This window comes from Anser brachyrhynchus (assembly GCF_964034855.1).
Source record: "Anser brachyrhynchus genome assembly, chromosome: 3".
NCBI lineage: Eukaryota > Metazoa > Chordata > Aves > Anseriformes > Anatidae > Anser > Anser brachyrhynchus.
The window spans coordinates 34,220,595-34,233,456 of NC_137696.1; the positions used below are offsets into that span (position 1 = coordinate 34,220,595).

General features: G+C 37.8%; 1 protein-coding gene across 1 annotated transcript in view; it reads right to left on the reverse strand.

Moving 5' to 3' along the window:
• Positions 1-761: 761 nt before the first annotated feature.
• PPP1CB (protein phosphatase 1 catalytic subunit beta) overlaps positions 762-12,862 on the reverse strand; it is a 29,533-nt gene continuing 17,432 nt past the window's right edge. The window contains exons 5-8 of the mRNA XM_080588251.1: positions 8,295-8,366; positions 4,777-4,928; positions 3,118-3,252; positions 762-2,494 (exon numbers count right to left, since the gene is read on the reverse strand). Of these exons, the coding sequence (XP_080444377.1) occupies positions 2,390-2,494; positions 3,118-3,252; positions 4,777-4,928; positions 8,295-8,366 (464 nt within the window). The 3' untranslated portion in view covers positions 762-2,389. The remainder of the gene's footprint in view (positions 2,495-3,117; positions 3,253-4,776; positions 4,929-8,294; positions 8,367-12,862) is intronic.

The window sequence follows — 12,862 nt, forward strand, 5'->3', positions numbered from 1 at the left end:
AACCTAGTATGGGATGATGAAGGATGTTGGCAGGCATCCCAGTCACCCAGTGGTAAAAAAGCAATCAAACTATTTGCCAGTGATTGCTGCTATACAAAAACAGCAATTTCTTCAGGATACCACCACTACATCTGGCTTCACAGCGTAATAAAATTAAACCAAGAATATCCTATTTCTTTAGGACACTTAAGAATGCCTTAAGATTCTCCCCTTGCGGCAGCTTCTGTAGTAAAAGTGAGCACATTAGGTACTCACAAATATAGCTTTACACCTGGACATTTCATACAGAAGACACTGTTCCAGAAACTAAGGAAAAAATAAGAAAGCATTAATCCAGCTGTTCGGTAACATTCCTTATAACAGAGGCTGGCACTTGGCAAAAAAATATCATTTTCAAAACTCGTAAAACCAAACCTCAAGTAAGCAATGACTGAAGAGCACGAAGTTACCTCATCAAGGTCTACGTAACAGATTTCATCAATAACCTTGTGAAGAACCAACAATACTCTCACTCACACTGCTGTCATCACTGACTTGCAAGAACAAGCATCTTTGAGCAGTACCAGATGAAAACTACCTCTACATTTGATGCTATGTAGTCAACTTGCTTCACGATGGGGTAAATTAAACCACTGTTCAAAACCACAGACCAATCCAATATAAATCAGTAACATATTAACATATATGCTACTTTAAAAAAAAAAAGCCCACACTTGTTGACTAACAGTAAACAGCAGTAAAAAATAACCAGTCAGACTTCATTCAAATGAATTAGACAACTTTTACTAAATGAAAAAAACTACATTTAAAATATGCATTTAAAACAAAAATGGAATTAGAAAAGAGACTTAAATCCATTTTGAAGAACTTGCTCACTGTGTCAGAAATCAATATAACTCTCGCATTATATAATGTGCCAGTTCATAAAATGTAAGTTATCAGAATCTTCAATTTAACATTTTCAAAGACGATACTGAAGTCAAGAGTTTTACATCTACTGATGCACATTTAGAATGGTATAAATCTGCAGCCTTCCCCCAAATAATCTTACAAATTCAACAATATTCAGTAAAAGCTTTTGTATTGCATCCTAAAGCATCACAAATCTGTGCCTTTCATGTATCCTACTATAAACTTCTCTGTATCTCACCCTCTTGCCAATCTTTACCTTTTGAGAAAGGAGAGAACTGAAAAGAAATACTGCATAACTCTTGATCATGTACAGAAATTATTGCTACTATAGTACACTACAAAGCAGAAGTCTATACAATAGTATATGAAATTTGATCATGAAAATCCAAAGGATATAATCTTTAGTGACATAAGCCTTATAATCGTTGGACATTCATTTAGCAGTTTTAGCTCACCACTAGTCAGCCAACCCACTGTCCACTGATGAACATCCATTTAAATACACCCTCTTATGAAAAAGAATGTCAGCTGTCAAAGGCTTAGCAAATAAGGATCTTCATGTTCTGTGGAACTATGCAAGATGAATTCTGATGCAGGTAGGGAGTTACCTGGAAGCTAAGCATGCCAAAAGGTGTTTCATGCTAATAAAACTAAAGCCAAGGTACCACATAATCAAGTTACCAACTCATAGGCAATACCATTTTTGTCGTAAGTTAAATGAAGTGCCATAGCACAGTGTAATGTCAATAATTTAAAATAGTGTAGTGCACAAATTCATTGTGTGGCAGTTTAAGTTAAAAAGTCAAGACAGGGTTTTCTGTTCCAATTTACGTTGGCTGTCAAGCTATCCAGTCTAGGCATGTTGGAATTAGTTTGCCTTTTAATCACTACCGTACTATAAACTTTGCATTATAACGGGGCACATATTTGCGCGGCATTATTATGAGTAACATGAAGTTAGGGGGAGGATAAAAGATCAATGGCTGTTCTAAAAAGCCCCTTTCTTATTTCAAATTCAAAGAGAGCCAGGGAGTATGACTAGATACCATATTTGCATCATTCTAGCTACAAAATAACCAAAGTAAAAGCAATCAAGCAACAATAAGACCACATTACACAAATGGAACATCATGCTCTCATCTGGTTTAACTATTACATCAAGTTTTAACTGGGATGTTGGTCAACTTTAAAAACCGTGGTAAGTGTGAATATGTAGTTGCAATAGTTTTTTTTAATACTTTTTTTTAAACTATGCTGGATATTAGAACTTGGAGCTATACTTGTTACAATACAGTGTCGCACATCTTTCTACTAGAAAAATTAATAAAGATCCTTTACCCGTCTCTTTAAGTTAAACGTGTGACATCATAAAGGGTGTCAAATGGCTGGATGGTTTTACAGTGCACACTTATTATATACTGTAATATGGAGTTTTGTCCTTGACAGATCTGATGGTGTTTCTACAATATTCCTTTCTTCACCTCTTCTTCGGTGGATTAGCTGTGCGAGGTGGAGTGACCGGACGTCCAGAATTCAGTCCGCCATACTGGTACTTGGCTTTCTTTTCAGATGGTTTCAATATCTTAGAGAAAATAAAGAAGTTCTTTTGAGTCACTGACAGCTGAGAACATTTCAAATGCCATTAAGCCAACATGAAATCTCAATCAGCAGGAACAGGGTGGGGAGTTGGAAATCACAGCATGATCCTACAAGTTTCTGAATCCTATGTACAACAGCAATATGTAAAACTAAATCTACTACTTCTAAATCCCTCTAGTTCTGCCATTACGCTGGGGTGGGGAGACACTGGAGAGAAAAGGAGCTGAAGACATCACATCCAAGGAGAAATACAGAATAAAACCTGAACAGAATAACCGCACTGAAAGGGTGCCATTAGTCTGCACAATTATGTACTCTGATCATTAGGTATGACTAAAGAATCACCCAAGTAACACTAAAACGAGGATCTAAACAGAGGTAGTAACTAATACTTAGGAGTTTGAAAAACAAATCTCACGCAGTTGTCTGGGGAATAGTTGCTTTACAATTCCACTTCTCTGTCCACAGACATGAGCCTGCTGTGACACCATTTCTGTACCTCAAATGTATCAACCCAGTCTAGCCATAAGCGTGTCAACAAGCAGATTAATTCAGTCTATACAGTCCAACACTTACAGGAATACTTAGTGTACAAATATATCATACCTGAAAGGAACACATCAGAGTTTCATCCACACTCATCATGCCCCCTGCATTGTCAAACTCTCCACAATAATTTGGAGCTGAGAATAGGGTGACCAACTGTCGTTTAGCAAAGAATTCATATCCATCTTCAACCACCTGTCAACACCAGAGAAATTATTCAGCTCTCAAACAAAAAGATACATGTTGAAGAAAAAGGCCAATCTTGAGGCAAACAGGACTTTTATGAACAGAATTCACTGAAAAAGTATTTTGTCTCAGCTTTCAAACAGGACAGGTTCAGTCATTTTTGTCTATCTGGACAGTGAATGCCAAATCACATAGCTTCAACTGTCTGACAACTCCAACGTTAACTATGCATCAGCTTCCCTGTTTAGCATTTTTATACTTGTAAGTCTGATTATGCACTGTCACTTTACAGATTCCCAGCATATTATTGGCTATACACTGAATTTGGATACGTTTGACCTGTTAGTTCAGAGCACAAAAGGTCTCGATACTACCTTCATTGCAATTGAACCATGAAGTTTTACTTAGTCCAGTGTTGACTGCACAAATCTTAAGTGTAGGCTTTTGTAAATTTTGACATCTAAGTGCAAGGTGGTTCTGCTGTGCTTCCTCTAAGAGCACAATTCACCTTTAAGATAGAACAAGCAGTACAACATATCAACTAAGGATATTCCCCCTTCCCCAAAACAGAAGCTTCGCATTATAACACACTGAGATCAGTGCACATCAGAATACTGCTCAGTTTAGTCCAATTGCTGTGGTCTTTTGAAAGATGTTACACTTTTAATAAAGAGCTGAAGCAACTACATGAACACAGAAAGGAATCTTAATCTGCAGTTGAGAAATCTTAACATCTATCCTGCATATCAGTATTTTTGCAATAAAATTGTAAGAAGTATTTAAGCGTTCTGATAGGGTACCCAGTCTTAGCCATACCACGATTAAAAATCTACTTTTCCTTCACAGCATGCCAGAGCTTTTTAAGTCAACTAAATAATGAAACTGAAATGTTACACAAGAAACTGAAACCTGATGTCCATCTACGCAGGACACTTGCTTAAAATAACTTGATAAAAATTGCAAACAAAAATGTGTACTTAAAGACAGCGCCAAAAATAACCCTGCTTTCTCCACATTTCAGCAAGTCAAACAAACCTACGCCAAAGTACTCTAGGTTACTGAACTAAAAGGCAGCAGTGCAAGATTTTATGTACAGGTTTGGAGAAACATTCAAAAATGTACTGAATACTTCCATGAAGTCAAGTAGAGACCATTTAAGCTGCAATTACTTGAGAACTACCTAATATTGAAGTGGAACAACTCTGCAACTTCAGTGTGGTTCCTGAGTTTACTTTGCCACTTTAAGCCTAGACATTTCATCTCTAATATTCACATAAAATAGTCTGACAGACAAACGAGATCGATCACTGGAGAAATCTAGTGTTAATATTTCACTTCATTGATATCAGAAACTCAGTTCAATATGAGACAACAGTAGGATGCAGCCTTATATTTCCTTTATTATGGACATTTTTCTTTTTCTGAAAGTAAAGCAACACCAACTAAGTTTAAATATATCCTACAGATAACCAACATCAAAAATGCATAAATTGTAGAAGGGAAAGTTTTAAGCAACAACAGTATAATTCATACCTGGTGAGCTCGACAGATCAAATCCAGATCATGACGATTCAGAAATTTACTGACCACATCAGCACCAAAAGTGAAAGAGACCCCACGATCATTTTCACCCCAACCTTGCACATCTTTGTCTGGGTCAGACCACAGCAGGTCACAGAGCAAGCCTTTGAAAGATAATGCAAGTGAAGATGTTAGTCTTAGGCAGTATTGTTCTACAAGTAAACCAGTTTTACCATAACTACCAGAGCAGATCTCCTAGGGGAAAAAAAAACACAAAACCACACAACCAAACAAAAACCACCTTTGTAACAAATATAGCAATATTTGAATTTTGTCTGAGACAAAAGATGTCTGCAAAATCCTTGAGTAATCGGCAGGATTTTTCCCTTTACAAAGGACAGTACCTTCAGATGAAACAAAGTAGAGCCAAACATCTCCCTGAAATAATACTTAGTTGCAATATTCAGCATATTTACAGTGAGCATTTGAGGAGTTCAAAAATACTGCAGTGAGTGCACTTTAAAAGACAACCATCAATTTCACAGCTCACCAAGCAAGCTTAGTCTGAAAGTCACAGCGAATTGTAGAATCCTGCACAGGACCGGTCAGAAATACCACAAACAAATTTGTACCACGAGCTTCTGAATGTCAAAGCTTTCTTACAATACCTTAATAACCGTGACTAAATCAAAATTTAACAAAATTTTGGTAAATGGTTTCAAGTAGCACTTTCAGCTTGGTTGGACTACCCCTGACTTTTCAAAAAGCTTCATGCCAATCAGTTTGGAACCTAAATTCAAGTAATAAAAAATCTTTGTAATTTTTAGCACTGGTAAAGCACAGATCAAATCCAGATCTGTTGGCAGCACTCTCTGCTGCCAATGAAAGGTCAGCTAACACTGAGTTAAAACTGTGTACTGAAGAGGATCCTTTTGTTCAACTGCAATGCCTAAGGCCAATACAGCTGCAATACAAACAAGCCAAAGAGCATTCAAACTGTATCTCAGTTTGTATTGAACAGTACTTTCTTCACCTATGATGACTAACCCTTAGGTATTAAACTACTTAAGAACTTTGTTTCACAACCAAGAGGAGACACAATAGGCACTCAAAGTTTGATTTCCAGTTAAGCCGTTATTAGCTACACAAGATAATGAAGACACTTTTAAAAATAAAAGATCCTGCAAGTTATATTCAAGCAAAATCAATGTCAGAAACTCGTTGTGCAACTGGAGTATTTTGTCTTTATACACAGCTATCAAATGTTTTTTGGCAACAGTTACAGTTCCTCTGTAGAAGCTTGCCTTTATTTGATTTGCTTTTGAAAGATGTAACAGAGCAAGTAGAACTCCATTTTAAATATCTATCCAGAAATAAATTACTGAATACAGATGACATTTGATGAAAACTTACTGAAATTCAGTTCTATACTGAATATAACATTTTTCAAAACAATAGTTTCACTGCAATCCCTAGTGGTTTCTTAGCAGGAATTTCCAACTAGTGGCAGAAGCTGCTTGTCTCAACTGCTTAGGAAGTACTTCTCTGCCAGAGATCAAATAATGTTTCGGGTCGTACATGGTTGTAAGCTAATTTGTCCTACCATCTTTTAACAGTTGTATAACAGAACCCTGCAACAAGCTTGTCCCATCTACACAACTAAAACTAAACCTTGCCACCCCAATAGGTTTATTTTAACATAAAACACCCACCATGACAATAGGTTAGGCTGGCTGGAAGAACACCAGAACACAGCTTTGAGATATTCAAGATTGCACAAAAGGAGCTAAAGTTTCCTAATAAGTGAATGGTCAGCAATGTCAACCAGAATACCTTGGCCGCACAAAATGCAACTACAAGTGTTACTAAAGCAAGTGATTTAAGTTGGAATACAGACTTAGATTTGAGCAAACAGCTTCCAAACCCCATGAAAAAGCCATCAAAATAAGAGGTCTTGAAACTGCAATTGACGTTGCAAAGGCTTTTTCCATCAGACTACAAGAAGCTATCGTAATGGTCTAATTGATCTAATCTTACCAGCACAAGCCACAAGAACATCTACTAGTAATTTCTACATCAACACAAGTGTTCATGAAGTAGCGTCCCTCTAGGAATGGATAGCTTTTAAGAATTCATAACTTTCACAGCAGCAAGACTGCTTCAGTTTATTTTCCACAATATTTACTTCCATTCAATAATATCAGTTGCCTCAAGTAGGCCCAAAAAAACAAAGTCCTTCAATGTCACTGTCACTTTTACCTCTGCTGGTAAACATCTGGCTATTGCTTCTGAAAGCAAAATGAAGACAGCAAATTTTGATCCACTCAGTAGATCAAAAGCTTTTTTAAAAAAAATCTGTGCTTATTTTTAGGAGGTACTAGGAATGCATGATTTCAGTGGAGTGTCCATGGAAACTGGAATTACATTCTGCAAGGGCATTCCTGAAGTGGGGGTGGCCCAAGCAGTAGTATTAGCCTGTTGAATAAAACTACCTTTTCTGAAAGATCTGATAAATTTAAAGTTTGACTCATTTGTACTGACATTTATGTTGATATGGAGTGAATTATAAATAGCATGAGGAAGAACTTGAGTATTTCTGTATTATAAATGACTACTTCATCTAGTAACGCATCTCAGTTTCAAGTGTGCATATACCAGCTTGTACTGAAGTATAGTTAAGGGACGATGGATATTAAAATCAGACCCTGAATTACTCCTAAGCATTAACACTGAACACATTACAGGAAGTAAAATTCTTCTGTTCCAAGGGTTAGTTGTAATAATTTGTGTTTCCAAAAGCTTTAAATGTGATAAGCCCTCTGAAAGTTAACTTAAAATATTAGTTTCAACGGTAGTCTTAAAAAAAAATATACTATTGTACTGCCTGACAGTCTTTTCAATCCACTAGTAACAAAGTTTAGAATAAATAGGCCACTACAGAAGGTAATTAATACCATTCAAAAGATTATTGAATGCAAATTTCCAGTGCTTTCCGCACAATACATGTACACAAAGTATAACTAATTAGCAGAAGAAAACTTCATGACTGGTATATTGATATAAGCAATGAAATTCCAATCACTCTGAAGTGACTATACAAATCTGAAGAGGAAGGAGACATTACTACTGGCCCCAGGTAAAGAGAAGCCCAAATACTTCAATACTCAGCAACCTTTAAACAGTTATCTTCTTCGACAGACTATAACGTTTGGGTGTGCCTAGCCTAGTCAAAGCAAGAAAAATAACAAGCTGTTGAGTTTCATTTGATCTTCCATTAGATTTCTGAGTTTAAGGAAGGCTTGGATAGGATGTCTTCGTCTGTTATAACAAGCAATAATGATGTGGGCAATAACCTCTAGCAGTACCAGATAACTGAGCCATCATGAGGAACAAGACGCATGTCCTGCAAGGAAGTCAGCGAATACTGTACTGAGTTAATGAATTCAGTCATTGCACTATCGCCTGTACAGAAACTGATTAAACCTGTTTCATCACTAACACCAATTTACAGTAAATTCCATGTCACTCACCTGTGTCAGGAACATCTGTAGGCCTCATAATTCTCCGGATCTGCTCCATTGACTGGAGATCTGGAGACAGTCCTGTAAGTACAAAAAACCCAAGCGCTTTATAAACACATTTTACCTGTTAAAAAGGGTTCCAGAGAACAAACAAAGGTTCAAAGTCATACAGCACCCATTGTTTCCACTGTAATATAAACAAAACAGTTTTCTGCAAGACCATTAAGCTCCTGAACAGGACACAGAATAACATAACTGAAACTACTAAGAAGTTTTAACTGTTTTCCTGCCGGGCCACACAGCCCAGAACTCTACAGTTAAGTATGCTCTCTTTAACAGTGCACTAGAGAGAAAGCCAGTACAATTAAAATGGATGCAGATTACCTTCTTTGCAAGCAACTTACTTTCTAAAAGCTACAGGAAAATACCCTACCAGCTTTAAAAGACCACAAGCCAAAGCAGCCTGCAGGTATGACTAAAATTGTAAGCAAGTTTCAATGTGCTACCACCCATCAGTTGAGCTGCAGTCACTGGATGCTGTCAATGAATACTAGACTTTGCAACTGCAATAGATCAGGAGCACAAAGGTAGTCAGTCAAGAAGTCATCTACTACAGCTCAGCTGCTTACTCATTTATAAAACCACAGTACCTTGATGAGTCAAGTCATTTATCACACAGAACACACCTCTTTTTGCATAGTTTTGTCATATTAACATGTACTTACAGCCGAAGGATGGGGTTCCAAAGCTACTCTGAACTGCTTAGGTATGCACTCCAGAACTGTTTTACTTGGCATACAGGCATGACAAAAGCCTACTAGATGCTCTGGGATCTTAACATGACCTTAACTAAAGGTATGAAAGTGAGCTGAATACTTAAGTGACCTACGACAAGTTCACCAAATAAAGAACGAGAGCCTGTAGTTCTAATGTGATCAAATGTTGTGTGTTAGCAAGCCATATCCATTTTACACAGTCCAGAACTTTGAATGTAACAGGAAATCTGTCACTGGAGAGGAGTCACCACATAAAGGAACTTCAGCTAACGTCCAGGTTTGGACAGTGGCAACGTACATGTTGGATCAACAATGACTCCAACACATTTGATGTAAAGAAGGACCTGAAGAACTTTCCTAAAAGTATTAACAGAAAAAGCTGAAATCTTAGAGTGGTTTCATGATAAAAGCCTTCTGTCCTCATCAGCTTGTTGAAGGTATTTTCATGACAATCCCCTGGAGTTGTGAAAGGTGAATCTTTTGATGAATACTGTAACAAAGAAGTTTAAGCCAGTTCTACTTGCACAACAATACAGGGAGAGTAACATAAATTCAAACAGATAACCAGCTTTTAAGCTTCGACCAACCCTATCACTTCTCCCTCCCCAAACCTGACCCATTTGCATGCAGAGTACATTAGCACAAAGGTGTGTAGGTTCCAGGGAGCACCACACCCTGACACAGTAATGGGCAGTCTCACTGATGTTAGCACAACCAGTTTGTGACTTTCTGCGGGCTTACAGCTCTCAACATTTCGGGTTACACCCAAAATATGAAGTATTTTAAAAGAAAACTGTTATTACACACCATGTCTCAGTGCTGTAGCTGTTAATTTTGTTATTTTACACTGCTGTAAAATACCAAACGCCCACAAAACTACCTGCATGTTTGTAGACCTCTGTAATGATTCAAGAGGCCATCTTTCCCCAAGTATCGTAATTTCCCTTGCACAAACAGAAATAGCTAACGTCTGAAATTCAGATCTACAGACAAGAACCGTGCACGATCAGCATCAAATCAAAGAGCTAAGGCAAACAGGCTGCTGAAACTCGGTCAGGCTGCTCCCGCTACAGTGATTGCTGCAACCCATGTATTGAAAATAAACTGAAAAGTACACCATTGAATTAAGCTGTCTTGTCACATAATGACAGCCGAGCACAAAAAAAGTACCATTCAGCACATTATCTTCTTGAAGCGTAAGAGCACACCCTCCCTAATGGAAAACAGAAAATGAATTGTCATTACTCCTGGCAGACTCATCAAGTCCAGGCACTAGATTTGAAACCACTCTCATCATGCAGAGCTGGTAAAGTGATTGTTACATATTTTTAGAGTGTAATCCAGAAAGCTCCTATGATCTCTCTGGATACGACGTAGGAATATCAAGAAGACTCCCCAGCTTCAACATACATTCCATGTCAGCAATGTCACAAGACAGAAGATTTTCAAGCTCTGGGATTCTGTTTTTCTAGCATTCTACTAAACTAACACAGTTCTCATTTCTGAGATTAGATTTAATGTGGTCAGACCAATGTGCTTCATCAACATGATGCTACAGCATGGGCTTAATTTGTAGAAATTCGGAAGTTATCACAAAAAGTCTCTAAAGATTAGAACTAGCACATGGCATCACAAAGACGACAATACATACAGAATACAAAGCAGAGCTGGGAATGGTTATGGAATAAGCTTCAATGAAGTGAGATAAAGAACAAAGAAGTTATCTGAGAGGACAGCTTTGAGAAAAAAGCCAGAATATGACTTCTATGCGCAGCATGGAAAGACAGGGAAGAGATTTAATAAGGAGGGGAGGAGGCAAGCGAGAAGACTACAATGAAAGATCCTTTGGCAGAGTGAACATTTGGAGAAAGGGATGGCAAGAGAGGTTTGACTAATACTGTGATATACAGAACGCAGAAGTCTGAGTAAAAAAAAAAAAGCTGATTTGGGATTTTAAGCTGTTGTAGGTAGCCTACTGGGGTAAGTTAGGTGCCTTTTGTTTACTATGTTATGCGGTTTTGCAAAGTTTTATTATATATCCCATAGGACAATATTTTTAAAATAAACTATGCAAAAATGCGCAATATAGTAAAAAAGGCACCTACCTTATATCTACCTGCTAGCTTCAACCTCCAGCAGAGTTGTATGGTTAGTGCTGCTGCCTCAGTGTTTATTATAGTAGTAACATCATGAAAAGGCGTTGACAATCCATGACTTCAGGGGATCTGGAATGCAGTTTTGGACAGGATTGGAGAAGAGTGGAAAAAGGGCAGAGCTTAAGTGCTGAAGGGCCATTTTCATTTAGCAGGAGCACACAGCACATTTAGTAAGCGTTTCACTTTATTTTACAGCTTGTGAGTGACAGTAATTTCAGTTACAGATGAAACCTGTACAAGTTTAAGGGACAATGAATAACCAATAAAACAGTAAATACTGTTCTGCTTTTTTTTTTCTTCACAAGAGGATCCTCTAAGTGTACTATGCATAACAGAAGTTTTCTTCCTTCCTTAAAGAGGTTAAACCCTCTCCTCCCTCCCCCCCAATAAGTTAACAAAGCTTCATATTTTTCTTGAAAATAACTTTCTAGGCTTCTTGCTTGTAACTCAGGTCTGAAGTGCACATAAACATTAAGGTATTTGTTTTTTTCATAGAATGAAGCATTCTACTCTACCTGCTAAGCATCCTTGATGACCTTCCACCACCTAAGCTTAATTATTTACCTGGAACGCCCCTGTATTTTGTCAACATTCATTCTGTTTCCCAAATAAAACAAAATACAAAGTGGTATAAGAATAGCAAAGGAACACTTCTTTTACCAGCTTTTTCTGAAAGTTATGACTTTTTTTAGCCATTGCTGATGACTTCCTCTGTGCATGTTATTTTGTATCTTACATTCTTAAAATTTTGAGATCTAGCTCATAATACAGGTAACAGGCCCTTAAAAAAAAATAGACACCACACCACAACGATGAGAATGAGAACAAGAAATGCTCCTATGATAAAACAAACATTTCTCTAACATGCCAGTGCTACCTGGAGACCAGCACAGACACAACTGTCTGTATTAATTCTGCATTTAGAAACAAGATAATACCTCAGAGCATATTATGCTTAAAACTGATAAGCTTAGACTAGCAGGCACTGTACGCTGAAGCTTCCAATACAAGATGCAAGAGAAGGCAGGATCATTTTTATTGCACATTCCATACAGACAGAGCCCTTGTAAAGATACTCATGAAGAATAAAGGCAGAGTAGCAGTCATCAATACAACCTCAGTCTCAAGAAATCTCTTCAGGAATTTCGTGTGCACGCTATGTCTACGTCCCAACAGAGCTGTTCAGTCAAACTAGAAGTTTCTGCAAGGCTCTTACTTCCACTAATCTCTAATCACCTCACTGACAATGCCGTTGTGACACCTACCAGGTCATTTCTGGATCACTTGATACAAGGCAGCAAGCTGCTTAATAATGGAGGCAGTTGCAAGTTGCAAGAAGGTGGGACGGCTCTTTCTACTACAACAGTATTTGGAAAGTGTTGTCAATTGTTTGAATTGTGACAGGACTCTGCCAGGTCCCAAAGACCTGGAAGCATCACTGCCCAGAAAAATACAGAGTCTCCTTCTACAAAGAAAAGCACCTGAATAAGTTCCGATGTGGGCAGAAGTCACAAGCCTCTTGCAGACCAACAACAAACGCTTTGTTCACTACCGGAACCGGGCAGCACTGGAACAGGCAGCAGAATGTAGGTTTTCCAACAGGGAAGGTTCTATGGAGTCAGGGCAAGCCATGGTTGACCTGATC